Raw genomic sequence first — 17,356 nt, 5'->3', positions numbered from 1 at the left:
CATGCTTCTCTTGGAGAGGACCAGCATTCAGTTCCTAACACCTTCGTGGGAATTCAGCAATTGTCTATAACTCCTTAGGGACCAGACATGCTTGTGCACAGACAAAATGCAGTCAGGCAAACATGGATACATATAAACTAGATCTAAAAACATGTTTTAAATCATTTTTTTTGTGTGTGTACTTCCCTGATCTGTTCCATGATACAATTTGGAGAGCAAGTGCTTTATCCTTGAGTCTCCACAGGAGCACTGGCCATAGTATTTACAGAGAAGCGAGGTAAGGACAGCTGGTGTGTACTGAGCACTTGCTGTCTGGTGGGAGCTGTCCTAACCCACTCCAAGGGATGGACTTCATACATCTCACACCCTGTCTGGGTGTTGACTGCATGTCTCAGGCAAAGGGCAGACCTGGGCCTGGGACTGCTGGGTCTTCTGACTTTAGAAGTTAATATTTTTTAACGTGTGTATGTGCGCGTGCACATATGCTCATGTGTTCATGTATATGCATCTGTATGTATGTATGCTTGTGGGTGCATTAGTGTTAAGTGTGTCTGGGTGTGTGCTTGCACATGTGTGTGTTTGTGTGCGTGTCTGTGTCAGAGATGTTGGAGTTGTTTGTTTTTTTTCTTCCTTCATGTGGGTCCCAGGGATTGAATTCAGTCTACCTGCTGAGCCATCTTGCCAGCTCAAGAACTTAGATTTTTCACCTTTTTGCCCTGTTGTCTTTTGTAAATACTGAGTTGTGTAAGCAAGATCTTTTCTCTAGTTTAAAGGAACACAGAGATTAGAAACAGCAGCACAGAATGGTGTACTTAGCTGAAACTGTAAATGGCAGTTCCTTTGTTTGTGCAGTGTTGTCTGAGGCTTCTGAGCACAGGCTGTAGGACTTTAAGGGGACTGCCCCTCACCTGGGTGGGCTACTCACCTGAGTTAAATTTGCTGGGTGGAGGAAGCAACTTTGAAAGGTAACTACTTTTTGTTTTTTTGTTTGGTGTGCTTTGGTTTTTATTTGAGGTCTTTCCTTGTAGCCCTGGTTGGCCTGGAACTCATTAGGTAGATCAGTCAGGCAAGCCTCCAAGTCACAGAGATCCACTTGCCTCTGCCTCCCAAGAAAGGTAATTATCTTTGATTAAACATTGCTCAAAATGAGAATCAAATGGAATCCTTTAAGTTGTTTCTTAAGAATATCTTGAAAGATAAGTATTAGTAAGTGTTTTGAGTACTGTTTTCTGTAAATAATTTGTTTTTTTTTTCTTTCTTTCTTCCTTTTTTTTTAAAGCAAAACCAGTAGTTGTTAACACCACCCCGGTACGGATGTCAGTTCCATTTGTCCCAACACAGGCCGTTAAACAAGTGAGTATTGTGCAGCTTTTCAGGTTTTTTAGTCATAAGATTTAGTTATAAGGCATGGTGGCATATGCCTGTAATCCCAGTACTCAGGGAGGCAGAGGCAGGTGGATCTCTGAGTTCGAGGCCAGCCTGGTCTACAGAGTGAGTTCTTGAACACAGGCCTTCACAGACCAGAAAAAAAAAAAAAAAGGTTTATGTATAAGAGATTTATACTGAACTAAACACCTACAAAACTGATGTTTTTTTATTATTTAGTCACAAATTTTCTTTTCTTTTCTTTTTAGGTTGTTCCAAAACCTATCAATTCAACTTCCCAACTCGTAACTACGAGCCAGCCACAGCAACGGCTTATCATGCCTGCCACACCACTGCCTCAGATCCAGCCCAACCTCACTAACCTGCCGCCAGGTACTGTGCTGGCACCAGCTCCAGGAACAGGCAACGTGGGCTACGCAGTGCTTCCGGCGCAGTATGTCACTCAGGTGAGTGGGAGAGGAGAATGTTTAGCTCTGCCATGTTCTAAAGGTAATACAAACATCAGCTCTGTGTTAAGATGGTTCTTTCTAAATGCTATATTAATTGAATATTTTAATTTCTTTGTTTATAATTTAGAAATATACAACACAAATATGATTTAAAAGTTGGGCAATTTTGAATAGTTTGGTGATAGGGCAAGGCTATATGTAGAGTAAGTTTTAAAACAATTTACATTAAAAATTGGAATTCCGGTGAATTTAGTAAAGACTGCCAACATTGATGTTCATTTCTACACACAAATACAGTGCTACTGGCTGGTGCTTAGAAATAAGTCCATTTCTTGGAGACAGGATCTCACTCTAGCCTAGGCTGGCCTGGAATTCACCATGCTTCTGCCTTCATACTGCTGGGAGCATAGGCATGGAGCACTGTTTTCTCCAAGGTGTTGTATCTTAGGGAGGGAGAGAGGGAGGGAGGGAGGGAGCGAGGGAGGAAAGAAGAGGGGAGGGGAGGGGAGGGGAGGAGAGGGAGAAGAGAGGAGGAGACGGAAAGGAGAGGAGGGGAGGGGAGGGGAGAGGAGAAGAGAGGAGACAGAGAGGAGAGAATGTCTATGTGCGTGTGTGCTGTCTGTGAGGGCGCATGTGTGCAGGTGAGTGTGTGCATCACATATGTGTCCTCCCTTGTTGAGGACAGAGGCTAGTCTGTTCCTCCATTACCCTGCACTTTATATATTGAGGCGTGCTCTCTGACTTGAACTCAGAACGTGCCAAATTAGGTATCCAGCTAGCCAGCTAGCTCCTGAGGCCCTGTCTCCACCTCCTAGCACTAGGATTATGGGTGGGCCAACCAGCTTGCTGGGCATTGACCGGGCCCCTCTCCTGTATGGCACACACTCTGCCCACTGAGCCCTCCTGCTCCCTGAGCCCTCCTGTCCCCCAAGATGTCAGTTTCAGTGATTTGTTCTAGTATCTGGGCACCTTTAGGATGGAAGTCAGGTTGGGTTGGAAGTGCTGTTACCATGAAGCAGATGCAGATGGAAGTTCCCTTTGTTATGTAAGGATCAAGCAAATGAGCCCCGTGTTCCACAGTGCTGAACTCATGAGTTCTGATTACAAGAGAATGAAAAGTCACATGTGTTCTCTGCTATATCCAGTGTCTTGTGGGGCTATGATTAAAAATGTTCAGTCTTCTTCCCGTAACATTTCATGTTTCTATAGCAACACAGAATAGAAGGTGTGGATGGACTGCCCCTCTTTATTGTTCGTAATGTAATAAATAATAAGTACCTATGTTACAAATGAGTTCATTGCATTTCTTAGTTAATAGATGTTATTCTGGTACTTGTATAGAAAATTCTGGTACTGGTATAGAAAATTCTTCACCTAGAATTTTCTATAATTCTGACATAGTCCTTTGTAAAGTAATCTTTTTATATCTGTAACATTCAATGCTCTAAAACATTCATGCTGTTTTTACTAGTGTTGGTTGAGGTCTTTGGAAACATACCATGAGGTTTATATAAAATTCAGTTCCCCAGTGTTTTTTCTATTTGGGTAGACATGTGTCTTACGCATTGTTATGTCTGAGAGTACTTTCCATTTTTGCAAATATTATCTGAACTTTTTTTTTTTTGCCAATAGTTACAGCAGTCTTCGTATGTGTCTATAGCAAGCAACTCTAATTTTACTGGAACGTCCGGCATCCAGACACAGGCAAGGCTTCCATTCAATGGGTGAGTATTTTGAATCTATGTAAATTAAGTTATCAAATCAGTTTAAGTGGAGCATTAAATAGATTTATTCCAAATATATTGCATTTGGTTTTCCCCTTATTTGTCTAAAGTACTTTGTTTTGAAATACTTAAAATGGAAAGGTCTAGGGGCACTCAGTGAAGGACCCTGTGTCCTCTGCCCGTTCTGCCATGTTTTTCCTGCTCACTGTGAACATGTGTAAAATGATGTTGACTGTTGTTTTTCAGTGGCTAAGCTTTGGCTTTTGCGATTGTTTAGCTGTTAGTTGCTGCCTTTCTTCTATTAGCCTGTGAGCAGTGCTGAATTGAGTTAACTAGTCTATCCCCCACACCCCGCCCCATTTTTCCCTATGCCAATTCTTCTTCCTACTTTTCATAATGAAGCCCTAGGAGATTTTGAAACTATTTTCAACCTCAGCTCTTTCAGAGGGAAGAGTACGTGTGATGTCTTCCAAGCAGTTGTTGGTGACGTTTTGTAAATGTAAATGAAACAACCTGGTAAAGTTTTGCTAGAAATGGATGCATCTGTTAATGTTTACTGTAGGAGGAATTTATAGATTGAAGTTTTTTTTCTTGATTTAAATAATTATTTTAAATGATTGAAATTAATGTTTTTTGTGTGTTTATGTGTCTGGATAGCATAATTCCATCAGAGTCTGCGAGTCGGCCCAGAAAACCCTGTAACTGTACAAAATCACTGTGTTTGAAATTGTGAGTAGTTTTATTATTATTTGATATTTGATACAACTAGAAATGTTCTTAAAATTGAGTGAAGCCACTTGGGAATGGTAGCACAAGCCACACAACCCTCACACTTGAAAGCGGGGTGAGAAGGATTCTTTGCTGCACGGTGCCCCTGACCACATGGAGCCCTGTAGGGAGATATATGATAGAGGAATGACAGAGGCCAGATTAAAAAGTCCTAACAGACAGATTTTATTAAGTCTAAACAGTTTAAATAAACCTAACATGAATGGTTGAATACTATCCTTTCATTGATTCAGAAGAGAATAATATGAGCATGGTGCCCTATTGTCTGTATCCCCAGGACTGAGGAGACTGGGGCAGGAGGATTGATAGGTGTTCAGGATCATCATGGATTATTTGTGATCGTTTGGGACAGCCTAGACCACAGTGTAAGACCCTGTCTGGAAAACAACAACAACCAAAAACAGAAAATAATTTTAGAGTCTTCTATATGCCAGTAGGGCCAAGAGACCCAGCAAAATGAGACATAGGTTTCATCTCAATACTAACAAGTTTGATTTTGTTTACGACTTTATATGTGGTCTCCCAAGTCAGGGAATACTTGTAGTTTTAAGAGTCACTGGATTAGAGGCTAGAGAGTTGGTTAAGAGCACTTGTTGCTCTTGCAGAGGACCAGGGTTCAGTTCCCAGCACCTAAATGGTTACAACCGTCTGTAACTTCAGTCCCAGGGCATCCAACACCCTCTTCAGACTTCCATGGGCACCAGGCATGCATGTGGTACATATACATAGATGAAGAAGAAACACTCATGTGCATAAAGTAAATTAAAAAAAGAAGTTCGTTGGATGGTTAATTCTCTCACTAGGATTACTGTATAAGGTTTGACATGGAAAGTTCAGTGAAAAGTACTAGTCCTGTTGGAGGTTTGGAATTCCAAGCATCACTGTCCCAGCTTCTGTAGCCCTTAAAAAGTCTGAGGCTGGGCTCCTTTTTCTCAGGGTTTTGAAATAAGCATTTAAGGGCACATCAAGTCATATAGTTTTTGTGTTGCCATTTCTTAAATGGACTAAGTTTTTAGGATGAAATTCCAGGAGTTGGTGGCTCTCATTTGGCTGTCAATCTGTATGTGGCTTTGTTAACTTTGTATCTAAGTATCTCCGAGTCCATTCTATACCTGGACCACATTTATAACATGTAGAAGGTGTATGTATACATAATCAGGTAATTGCTAACTTGATTTTAAAATGATGTTTTAATCTTATTCTGATTTTATCTTCAGATACTGTGATTGCTTTGCAAATGGTGAATTTTGCAACAACTGCAATTGTACTAACTGTTACAACAATCTGGAACATGAAAATGAAAGACAAAAAGCAATAAAGGTGATTCTTTCCATTTAACTGACAGAAACTCTTTACCTATTTTTAAAGAACCAGTTGCTCCACAAAGATAAATACTAATTCTTTACCTTTGAAGTATTTAAATTGAATCTATGATTTAACCTCAGTTGGTGTTTGATCTGTTCCAAAAGGCATGCCTTGATAGAAATCCAGAAGCCTTCAAGCCGAAGATAGGAAAAGGAAAAGAGGGGGAGTCAGATCGACGGCACAGCAAAGGGTGCAATTGCAAACGGTCAGGATGTCTTAAAAACTACTGTGAGTGCTATGAGGTGAGCTGCTGGCTGGGGAAGATAATCTAGCCATCTTCTGAAAACATTATTTAAAAATTGGCAAATCACTGTGCTGTTACATTTGAAAAGATGATGTTAGTATAACGTCCTTTGAGGAAGGCCTGGGACCTTTTAAGCAGGGCTTGAGAAGAGCCATTCCTCAGGTCATCATTCCAGAGGAGGTTGGTTTTATTAGCTGAGCTACAAACTTATGACTTAATGGTCGTCACTTGAAAGCACGTAAATCAGAATTAATTTTTCACTTAAAATAATAAGACATACATGCATATACATGATATACTTTGGTTTTTTTCAAGACAGGGTTTTTCTGTGTAGCCTTGGCTGTCCTGGACTAGCTTTGTAGACCAGGCTAGCCTCAGAGATCTGCCTGCTTCTGCCTCCCAAGTGCTGGGATTAAAAGCATGCACTTCTTAGACATTAGAGGTTCCCCCCGTTGAGAATTTTCTGTTTAGCTTGGTACCTCTTTTTTTAATTGGGTTATTTGTTTTTTTGGTATTTGCTTTCTTGATATTTGGATATTAGCCCTCTGTCAGATGTAGGTTTGGTGAAGATCTTTCCTAATCTGTAGGCTGCCCTTTTGTTCTATTAGCAGTATCCTTTGCTTTACAGAAGCGTTTCAGTTTCATGAGGTCTCATTTATCCATTTATTAATTGTTGCTCTTAGTGCCTGTGCTGTTGGTGTTCTGTTCAGGAAGTTGTCTGCTGTGCCAATGTGCCAATGAGCTCAAGGCTCTTCCTCAGTTTCTCTTCTAACCAATTTAGTGTTTCTGGTTTCATGTTGAAGTCTTTGATCCATTTGGACTTTAGTTTTGTGCAGGGTGATAAATATGAATCTATTTGCATTCTTCTACATGCAGATATCCAGTTAGACCAGCACTGTTTGTTGAAGATGCTGTCTTTTTTTCATTGTATGGTTTTGGCTTCTTTATCAAAAATCAAATGTCCATATGTGTGTGGGTTTACTTCTGGTTCTTCAATTCAATTCATTGATCTCCCAGTCTGTGTTTTTTTTTTTTTTTTTTTTTTTTAAATGTACCTTGGTGGTGTTTTACCTCCAAGTATGTATGGGTTAGAGTGTCAGATCTCCTGGAGCTGGAATTACAGACAGTTGTGAACTGCCTGATGGGTGCTAGGAGTTGAACCAGAGTCCTTTGGAAGAACTATCAATGCTCTTAAATGCTGAGCCATCTCTCCAGCCCCTCCCCCCCATTTCTTTTTTTTTTTCAAGAAAGGGTTTCTCTGTGTAGCCTTGGCTGTCTGGACTCCTGGAACTTACAGAGATCCACCTGCCTCTGCCTCCCAGAGTGCTGGGATTACAGGCGTGTGTCACTCTGCCCAGCTCTCCCTATCTGTTTCTATACCAATAACCATGCAGTTTTCATTACTATTACTCTGTATTACAGCTTGAAATTAGGGATAATGATACTTCCAGAAGTTCTTTTACTGTACAGTATTGTTTTAGTTATCCTGTTTTGTTTTGTTTTTTCCATATGAAGTTGAGAATTACTCTTTCAAGATATACAAAGAATTGTGTTGGAATTTTGATGGGAATTGCATTGAATCTGTACATTGCTTTTGCTAAGATGCCCATTTTTGTTATGTTAATCCTACTGATCCTTGAGCATGGGAGATCTTTCCATCTTCTGATATCTTCAGTTTCTCTCTTCAAAGACTTGAAGTTCTTATCATACAAGTATTAAAGTTATTTTTATAAAACTATGTTTCTTTCTGTTTCTCTCTTAACCCAGCTATCACAAATAATTGAGACTCTTTTATAATTGTTTAATAATAAGCTTCCTAACATCTTTGGCATCTTAAAATCCAGCAAGCCAGTCTTTTTTACTTAATGCTAGATATATCTATTTTTGCTTTTTTTTATTGGAGTAACTCATAAAACATTAGGCCTGTGTGTATAACCATGTCATAGAACATGTACAAAACAAGCCTATAACTTTGGATTTGAAAGCATTAGAGCAAATCTACAGGAAAAGAGAAGATAGTATTACTCTAAAGCACTAGAGGTGCAGTTAGTCCGTGTCTGTAGCATGGAACAGTCAGGACAGGCTAGCTCATGAACTTCAAACTTCTGTGAACCTAATCACTGAATTGAACTGGTTAACAGTCAGTGAATCAGTGGAAGTAAATAAGTAGTGGGATGGTTGAAAAGTGTTGGATTTCTCATTCTCAAACTCACAGAAAGAAAAGAGAAAAACGAAAAACCAGGAATGTATCAAGCCTTGAATAACAGTGGTTAATTGATGATGTTTTCTAACAAACAGTTGGAATTTTTTGTTGGTACTTGGACATTCAGTTGAGTTGGCTTTGGGTCCTGTTGGCTTACCTCTGGACTTCTGTTTTTTTCACCTATCCTCAAGTTTTACTTGATTATGTGTGGCTCTGCATGACAGCCAAATGCTTCTGCCTTTTCTTGTGTTATCCCCAATTCCTCTTGGACTTCTGGGGAAGCTGAATTAGCAAAACTAAACAGATAGCATGTAATCTCTTTCTTGTGCTCTGTTAGTGTCAGAACAGGAGAGATGGCTCAATGGTTAAGAATGCTCACTGCTGTGGAACAGAGGTGAGAATGGTGGTGGTGCACGCCCTTAATCCCAAGCACCCAGGAGTCAGAGGCAGGGGGATTTCTGTGAGTTTGGGGCCAGCCTGGTGTACAAAGTGAGTCCAGGACAGCCAGGGCTACACAGAAAAACACTGTCTTCAGAAAACAAAACAAAAAGAATGTTCATTGCTAATATGTCTCCTCTGATGAAATTCTCTAATAGTTAGGGAAATGTACAGAACAGTGTGCTTTCATGCATCCCCCCGCCCCCATCACATTGGAAGCCCAGTGTGGTGGTGCACATTGTTGGCGATGTGAGAGGTGTTAGAACTGGGTAAGAAACAACCTAACCACATCACTTAAGATATGCTGCAGCCAATGAGTTCTATTTTTAAAAAAATAAATAAATAAAATCTAGTTCAGAGAAATAGAAGCTGTATTTGGGCACTCCTCCCCACAAAAAAAAAAAAAAAAAAAAAAAAAAAAAAATTAATGAATCGCTTTTGTTGCCCACGAACTCTAACCACACCCATTATTAGAGGGATGAATGATCTAAACATGAGGCTTATTGTGTCAGGGATCCCACTGTGCTGGATAGCTAGGAGAAGGCTTTGAGGAAAGAAGGTGTACCAAGGCAGGTGGTGATTTTTGTAAAAACAAGCTAAAAAGGACAGTTCTATATTTGTTAGTTGCTATGTGTACCTACAGTCTGGGCTTTCAGAGTTACTTATTTAGTGTGTGTGTTTGTGTGTGTGTTTGAAACATGGTCTTTATGTAGCCTAGGCTGGCTGGCCTTGAATTCACTGTATAGGTCAGGTTGGCCTTGAACTGTAGATGGACCTGTTTCCATTTACCAAGTGCTAGGATTATAGTGTTTTCATGTAGACATGCTTTATATTTTCACATAGGAGAACACACCAGTTTATGGATGTTGGGAATGGAAGGGCTTGGGAATCTGACTTGGTGAGAGAAGAAAAAACAGTACATGAAATCCCCCTTTCCACTTTAATCTTTTTGAGATAGTGTCTTACACTTGTAGCCTAGGCTGGCCTCAAATTAATGACAGTTTTTCTGCCTCATCTTCACCAAGCTCAGGTATGAATTTCTTCCAGTGTGAAATTGTGAGTTTGTATAAGTATGAAGTCACTGACAATCAAATGGTGATTTGATTGAGTGGTTGGATTCTTAGTGACTTTAAAAAAAAATTATGTCTTTTAAAAATATTTTTAATATTCACTCTGAAGAAAATGCTAGTCCTGTCTGGGTGAAAATCTGTAGTCAGAATGGAAGAGGGCTGAAAGGCCTTGCATGAAGCACTGTTCTCATTTAACCCTTGATTTACCAACTGGCAGAGCCTTTGTTAGCAGAACATGCTTTCTTTCATCTAAGACATCAGTTGATAAGATAATGCTGTTATTTTTCTGTTGGGGTATCTTCTTACAGTATTATTTTCTACTTTTGATTTGGAAACTTCCCTTTGGCAAATCTTTCAGGCAAAAATAATGTGTTCCTCCATATGCAAATGCATTGGCTGCAAGAATTTTGAAGAAAGCCCAGAACGGAAGACATTGATGCACTTGGCAGATGCAGCTGAAGTCAGGGTCCAGCAGCAGACAGCAGCAAAGACCAAGTTGTCCTCTCAGATCTCAGACTTGCTTACCAGGCCAGCCCCAGCTCTGAACAGTGGAGGAGGAAAGTAAGTCAGTACTTCTTAAAATCCTCTTTGTTTTTTAATTTTTTATTTTTTTTCTTAAAAACCTCTTTTCATCTGTTTTTCAGATTGTTCCTTTTTAGTAAGGTTTCTTTTTAGGAAGATAAAGTTTTAAATTCGGACTCCAACCTGTTGCCAACTTTTGAATTTTCTATTTTCCTTCCATCTTACTTACTTTTTAAGTAAGCTGAAGAGTAATAGAAAAGCTGTGGTATTCCCAGCGCACAGCAATGCTTTGTATGTTATAGATAATTTAGCTGGATTGCTCTCTCCTGACTCAAGTTAAGTTTGTACCTGAAGAAACTCTTAAGAAAGCCAGGATCTCCCCTCCCTTCAGCATGACTCCTCACTTTCATAGTCTCTTGCCTTGTCTTGTGTTCTCAGACACTTGCCTATCCTCCATACACTATAATACTGTGGTTTTGTGTCTGCTTCACTAGACAGCTGCGCTCTGGAGTGGAGTAGCCATCATTTGGAGGTACAGTGCTGTTGCCCTTAGCTGCCCAGTAGTGGAGGCAGCTGTTATTTGGAGTTTCCGGTAGCTTGTGCAATAGAGCAAGACCCCATCTCAAAACAAAACAAAATAAAAAATAGCTGGACATGGTGGCATAGTCCTTTAATTCCAGCACTCAGGAGGCACAGACAGGTTGATTTCTGAAATGAGGCCAGTCTGGTCTACAAAGCAAGTTCCAGGACAGCCAGGCTATACAGAGAAACACTATCTCAAGCCAAATACATAAATAAGACAAAATTAATTAATTAAAAAAATAAACAAAGGTATTATATATATAATATATATTACACAATTAACTGAAAAGAATATGTTGTTGAAAATAAAATGGTGGGTGTTAGGTTATATATTATTATTTATCATTAGTCCTAAATCCTGGGAACCTTAGCCAGGCCTACCCCATTCTCCCCTGCCCAGTTTTAGTTAACCAGTTAGGTATAAGGTCTTAGACAGGTTTCACAACAAGTAGGTATCTCTGGGCAGTAACCAGATCTTGAGGGCCAGTAAGTAGCATCAAAATACAAGCAGCAGACCAACCCCCAACAAGAATATATATCAAAGTGTTTAAAATAAATGACAGAAGAAGAACAAAAATAAGTGCATGTGTCCCCTATTGGAGTTGCTTCTTAGTCTGTGGAGAAAAAGTACTTTGTGACTCTGGTCCCAGATTTCTGCAAACTGCAAGAAACATTTATGTTGCCAGTATTTTTTAAGGCCTACTATTAACACAGTAATTTGGAATTGGATTTATATTAGGCAGTATATTAGAGATTAATTTGAGAAATTATTAAGAGAATAAATCTTGCAAATGATCTTTTTACAGTGATTCTCAGTGGGTTGCAACCTCTTTGGGAGAGGGTCAAATGACCCTTTATAGGGGTTGCCTAAAATATCCTGCATATCAGATATTTACATTATGATTTATAACAGTAACAAAATTACAGTTATGAAGTAGCAACAAAAGTAATTTTATGGTTGGAGGTCACCACAACATGAACTATATTAAATGGTTACTGAGTTAGGAAGGTTGAGAATCACTGATCTATTAAATGCTTAAGTTGAACAACAATGCTTAAGTACAACATTTGTAACAATGAAACACTTTTTTGGTACAAAATAGTTTGGTTTTTAGTTTTGTTTTGTTTTTTTTCTTTTAATTTTTAGAGGCAGGATCTTAATATGAATTTGTAATTCTTCCACTTCAGCCTCCTGAGTGCCAGGGTCACAAACCTGTGCTACCACACCCAGCTTATCTATGTGTTTATATGTTTTATGTGTCACACACACACAAACACACACATAGGTGGAGTGGGTTCTCTCCACTTCACGCTGGCCCAGCCTGGCCAAGTCAGCTGAACTCTCATGAGCTCTTAGAACTGAATTATTATTTACAAAATTTTGACTGAAGTATGTAAAAATGGTCATATAGCTAATTAGTGTTGGGACATAGACTCTTCATAATCTTTTAATGATACATAAAGAATATGTATGCCCAGGAATACTATCCAAAGTTGTCTCCTCTTCCCTCCACTTGCACCCTCAGATACCCACATACACACGTGCTCTCTTTCGATATCTCTCATAAACTACTAGAAAGGCAAACATGGTAGTTAGGCCAGCATGCTCAGTATATTTTGTTGGTGTCTTGAAATTCTTTTTTCCTTCTTCTTGTAGTTCCCAAATCTTTTATGTATTTTGTTATTCTGTATTTTATTACTATTATTGTACTATTTTTTGCTATTCACTATTACTATTACTACTAGTATCTTATTAGTGTTACTCATAAGTTGTATAATATCCTTAGAGTAAAATATTTCAGTCCACCATCCCCCAGAATTTATAGTAATATTTTCTAGAGCACCTCTTTAGAAGCTCAGGATTGCAGTAGACTTGTGTGACAGTCTGAGGCTCAGTAACTCTTGTCACTGTAGGCTTTAAGTTCTGCCTATAGAGTGTCAGTAGTCTACCTGTGACTGCTTGTGGGGTGTTGTCAGTTATCTGCTAACCTCTTTCAGGCTTTGAAACTACTTGGCTCCACTGTAACAAATTCATAGGACAGTATCTATTTCCTCCTTTGTTGTGTTTATTGTAATGGAGCAGTGCGCAGCTTGGTGTGCGCTTTTTTGTTTGTTTTGTTGTTGAGACAGGGTCTCTCTGTATAGCTCTGATTCTCCTGGAACTCACTCTGTAGATCAGGCTGGCCTCCAACTCACAGAGATCCTCCTGCCTCTGCCTCATGAGTGGTGGGATTTAAGGTGTGTGCCACTCACCTTAAACAAACTGCTTTTGTTTGTTCTTTTTTTACAGCCATTATAAGGGAGTGTGGTAGAATTTTGTTTTCAGCAGTTCTTTAATCCCTAGTAATGATTATAGAATACTTCTACTGTGTCAGAAAAGAGGATGAAAAACCAGGACGGTGCTCATGGAGCATTTGCACACTGGGGAGACTTAAGTGGTAGACAAACCCAGTTTATGTGTAGAAATACATCTTTTATTTTGCTAGATAACATTGTCTGGAGTAGATCATGCGTTTTATGTTAAGTGTATTTCCTGGTAAATATTTTAGATGCGCTCTCTGAGACCAAACCTGAGTCTTAGAGTGCTTGAGGATGTGCTCCCCTCATGGACCCCATGTCCTTTTGTGGTGCAGCATGAACATTCAGTAGAACCCCAGATCAACCCATGGTCATCTGTGTTTCTCTCTCAAAAATCATTTCAGATTGCCATTTACCTTTGTAACTAAAGAAGTAGCTGAAGCCACGTGTAATTGCCTTCTTGCCCAGGCAGAGCAGGCAGACAAGAAGGGGAAATCAAAGGCGGCGGCAGAGCGCATGATTCTTGAGGAATTTGGACGGTGTTTGATGAGCGTCATCAACTCTGCAGGAAAAGCAAAAAGTGACCCTTGTGCCATGCACTGCTAACTCTTGTACAAAAGACTGGCGTGGAACTGTGCAGAGGATTTAAGGTGCCAGGACACTTGATTTTTTAGAGGATAGTCTAACAATTACTGTATTTTAATTCATCCCTTGTTTTAAGAGACCTGAAACTATAATATTGAAAGAGAAGAAATTTTAAATGAAGAAATTAGTACATTTTAAATCTTAGTTAATTCTGCCTATGTCCCTTCTAAATTTTTTCTTTAAAAATTTTTCCTTTATTGTATTATATATTTTTTAATTTGCTTGGGTTTCTTAAGAATTAGATGTTCTGTCCTTCTGATTCTCTTGACAAAGAACATTCATAAATTATTGTAATATCGTTTATAAAGTATGGTGTTGTATGACTTTGTTCTGTAGAAGAAGCTAAAGCACCATGGGTGTTACCCATTCTTTGGCTCCAGATCCAGAATATTCACAGGTAGAATGTCCATATAACCAGATTCTTAATGAAACATATTCAAATAACATTTTGTTTAGAAAAACACCATCCTTCTAAAGAAAAAGCAGCTTTTTAAGGTGGATTCTAGAATACTATCTGTTGTCTCTTTGGGAAGATCAGAAGGGGAAACAATCCCTGTCACACCTTTCAGATATGAACGTATTTTCTTTAAAGAAAACAAAATATTAAGGGACAGTAATTTTCAGAGGATGGGCAGTGTGTCTTTATGATGAGGAATGGCTAACATGTTCTGGGGTGTCTTCATTTTCTTTGAAGGAGGTGGTATGTTTTGCAATAATTGTCAAAGTGATTATGGATAATTACTAAAATAAGATTGTGTAAACTGAAGTAAGCATTTTATGTCATGATAATATAGAACTCAAGTATCAAGTACAAAATTTGGCTTGGATGGAGAAGCAAGGATACAAAGTTGTGAGATTATGTATGATGACGTTTTTATGCACACAGTTCTTTGTAGACCTTTTGAACTAAGTTTGAATCAATGTGTGACTCTTACCTGATTTACTAAAATGGACCTCCTAGCAGCTTCCACAATTGTAGTGAGCTTTTTATAAAGAAAGTTTAATACAACATTGTTTTTTAGCCAGTGATTTGGTAAGCTGACATATATGTGTTCTCATACTTGCAAAAAAAAAAAATCTAAATCATCTTCAATAATTAAAAACTATGAACTTGAGAGCCTATTTGTTGTAATAGGACTCTTGAGTTTATGACAAGGGGGAAATATGTTGGAATTGGGGCATTTTGTAAGGTACCTTAATTCTTGATAATTATTAGCATACGATTATTACCTTTCCTACAAGGACTCTGTAGTTGTATGTAGTTAAGTATGTATATATGTTCATATGAACATGAAAGATATAGGCAATAGAAATTAACCCCAAAAGGATTCCGTTATTCATTAAAGTACCCTCCTTTTAAAATGTGGACTTATGAAATTATAGTGCAGTAACTTTAAATGTAGATAATGCAGGCATTCTTAGCACCTCAGTCTAGCGTGTCTAAGTAAGCTTTGTATAAATGTAAATTAGTCTACAAGGATAAAATAATATCTAATCAAGTTATTTTTCAAAAGACTGCAATAAGTTTTTGGTCTAAACCTAAACTTTGTTCATTTTGTATATATTATGTGTTCATTCTCATTGCACCATTGTGATGTGTATTTATATACAGTGTCCACAAAATGTTTGTGAATTTTTGATTATAATTGTAGATTATGTATGATGGCATTGCTTAAGAATGTTTTGCTTGTAAAAATTTGAAGGTGCAATCAAATGCTACTAGTTTTGATTTTTAAGAAGCTTTCTAAAGTATCAGTCCCTTTCTTCCTGTGTGGTTCTCACTAAACAACTTTTTGTATTAGGCATTTGCATCAAATTGCTGAACAAAGTTAATAGCCACAGTAATTCATCAATTTCAAAAGATTATTTGGGGAGGGTTCGGTATATAATTTTTAAGCCCTATTTACGTCCCAAAGTAGAAAGATTATATTTACTAGAGCTATTCAAAAAGTACACTTTTCTATATTGTAAAATCAGGGCAGAAGAATAAATCATACAGAAAATAAACATTTATACTATTCTGTGAAAAAAAAGTTTTGCATTTTTTCTTTAGTTTAATAATACCAGTTTTAACCATTCACATGCAGGAAGCCTTTTAATTTACCTGATTTTCAAGTACATTTGACATTTCTTCTGAAAAAAACTTCAAAAGATAACTTTGGACAATTCATTAATATGAATTGCATTGAAATAAGAATATGTCTGTACTTTTCCACTGCTGAGGCAGAAATACTGTCTCCTTTCTTTTAGATGCATTATGCTCTTGTGACCACCTCTTAGCTCTTGTGGCCTGGAGAGGAAAAAGCAGCCTGTAGGTCTTATCTATGAGATGGGAGCTCGGTGTGGTAGGACCGAAGTGAACAGCGCTGGCTGAGGAAGTGGGATGAACCGCCTTAGCCCCGTCATCTGATACTCCATAACTGACATTTTGCTCTTATGTAAAATGTGAATAAAAATAGCTTCAGAAAGTTTTTCTATTTTTGTTCTGTAATGCTGATTAGAAAAAGAATTCATATCCTTGAAGCTTGGACCTTCAGTTCTACCTCTGGGAAAATGGATCCCATAAGCATTGTGGTCTGTTTTTATGTTGTCAGAGATGCACCCTAGACCCTGGGCAGCAAGCACTGATTTCACAGCCCTATGGGAGATACCTTGCACAGCGTTTCTGGAGTATCTACTCAAAGCCCCAGAACCAAGCAACTAGACCACTATTGAAGCACTTCCTACTGTTGTTGGTAATTATCTTGCTTCTGTCAGGGATTGAACCTAGGACTCCGTGCATGCTGGCCCTGTGTTGTGCTACTGAACTACACCCCTAGTAGTGAAGCTATTTTCTAATATGTGTGTTATTTAAGGTTATTTCCCAGTTCCTGATAGTGTCTTTATCTGTAGATCAGATGTTTTTGTCTGTTTATTTTGATTTTCTTCCTTCTCTCTCTCTCTCTTTTCAAGTATCTCCCTGTTTAACCTCGGCTGGCCTCAAATTCCTGACAGTCCTTCTGCCTCACCTTTCAGAGTGCTAGAGGAGGGATTATGGATGTGAGTCATTCACCTGGTTTTTTGTTTGTTTTTTATTTTTGAGGCATTGTCTTGTGTAGCACAGGCTGCCTATACTAAGTAGGAAGGAAGGTCTTGAACCCCTGGTCCTCCTCTCTTCCACCTTCCATTTCATGACATGTGTGCTACCATACTTAGTGTGTTGTGTGGGTTGTATTTTTTTATTTGTTCTTAGAGATTTATTTTTAATTGTGTACATGTGGCTTGTGGGTGTGGGGGCAAATATGTGAAAGAGTGTGAGTGCCTCCACCCCCAAACTAGAGTTGTCAGGTCCCTGCAGCTGGAGTTACAGGTGACTGAACTACTGTGACCCAGGTGCTGGGACCAGAACTCAAGTCCTGGACATGAGCAGCATGAGCTCCTATTTGCAGCCATCTCTCTGCCCTTGGCGGTGTGTGCTTTTGCCTTTTCTTTTGTTTGTTTGTTTGCTTGTTTCTTTTTAGGATTTGTGTGTGTACTTCATGTGTATGAGTGCTCCATCTGCACATAAACCTGCATGTCAGAAGAGGGCATCAGATCCCATCATGGATAGTTGAAAGATGCCATGTGGTGCTGGGAATTGAACTCAAGACCTCTGAAAGAGC

At 38.8% G+C, this 17,356-nt stretch overlaps 1 protein-coding gene across 5 annotated transcripts in view; it reads left to right on the top strand.

Annotated features, from left to right (window-relative positions):
• Lin54 (lin-54 DREAM MuvB core complex component) overlaps positions 1-16,183 on the top strand; it is a 66,635-nt gene extending 50,452 nt beyond the window's left edge. For 4 of the 5 annotated variants that reach the window (XM_021646118.2, XM_021646116.2, XM_021646117.2 and 1 more), the window contains exons 6-13: positions 1,280-1,353; positions 1,635-1,832; positions 3,468-3,559; positions 4,217-4,288; positions 5,566-5,668; positions 5,818-5,955; positions 10,027-10,229; positions 13,475-16,183. In XM_021646118.2, coding sequence (XP_021501793.1) covers positions 1,280-1,353; positions 1,635-1,832; positions 3,468-3,559; positions 4,217-4,288; positions 5,566-5,668; positions 5,818-5,955; positions 10,027-10,229; positions 13,475-13,676 — 1,082 coding nt within the window. In that variant the 3' untranslated portion in view covers positions 13,677-16,183. The remainder of the gene's footprint in view (positions 1-1,279; positions 1,354-1,634; positions 1,833-3,467; positions 3,560-4,216; positions 4,289-5,565; positions 5,669-5,817; positions 5,956-10,026; positions 10,230-13,474) is intronic. The other variant, XM_060381022.1, reaches the window with a different exon arrangement.
• The last annotated feature ends 1,173 nt before the right edge of the window (positions 16,184-17,356 follow it).

The sequence above is a fragment of the Meriones unguiculatus genome, chromosome 3 (assembly GCF_030254825.1).
Source record: "Meriones unguiculatus strain TT.TT164.6M chromosome 3, Bangor_MerUng_6.1, whole genome shotgun sequence".
In the NCBI taxonomy this organism is placed as follows: Eukaryota; Metazoa; Chordata; class Mammalia; order Rodentia; family Muridae; genus Meriones; species Meriones unguiculatus.
This window is presented reverse-complemented; position numbering and strand designations above follow the sequence as displayed.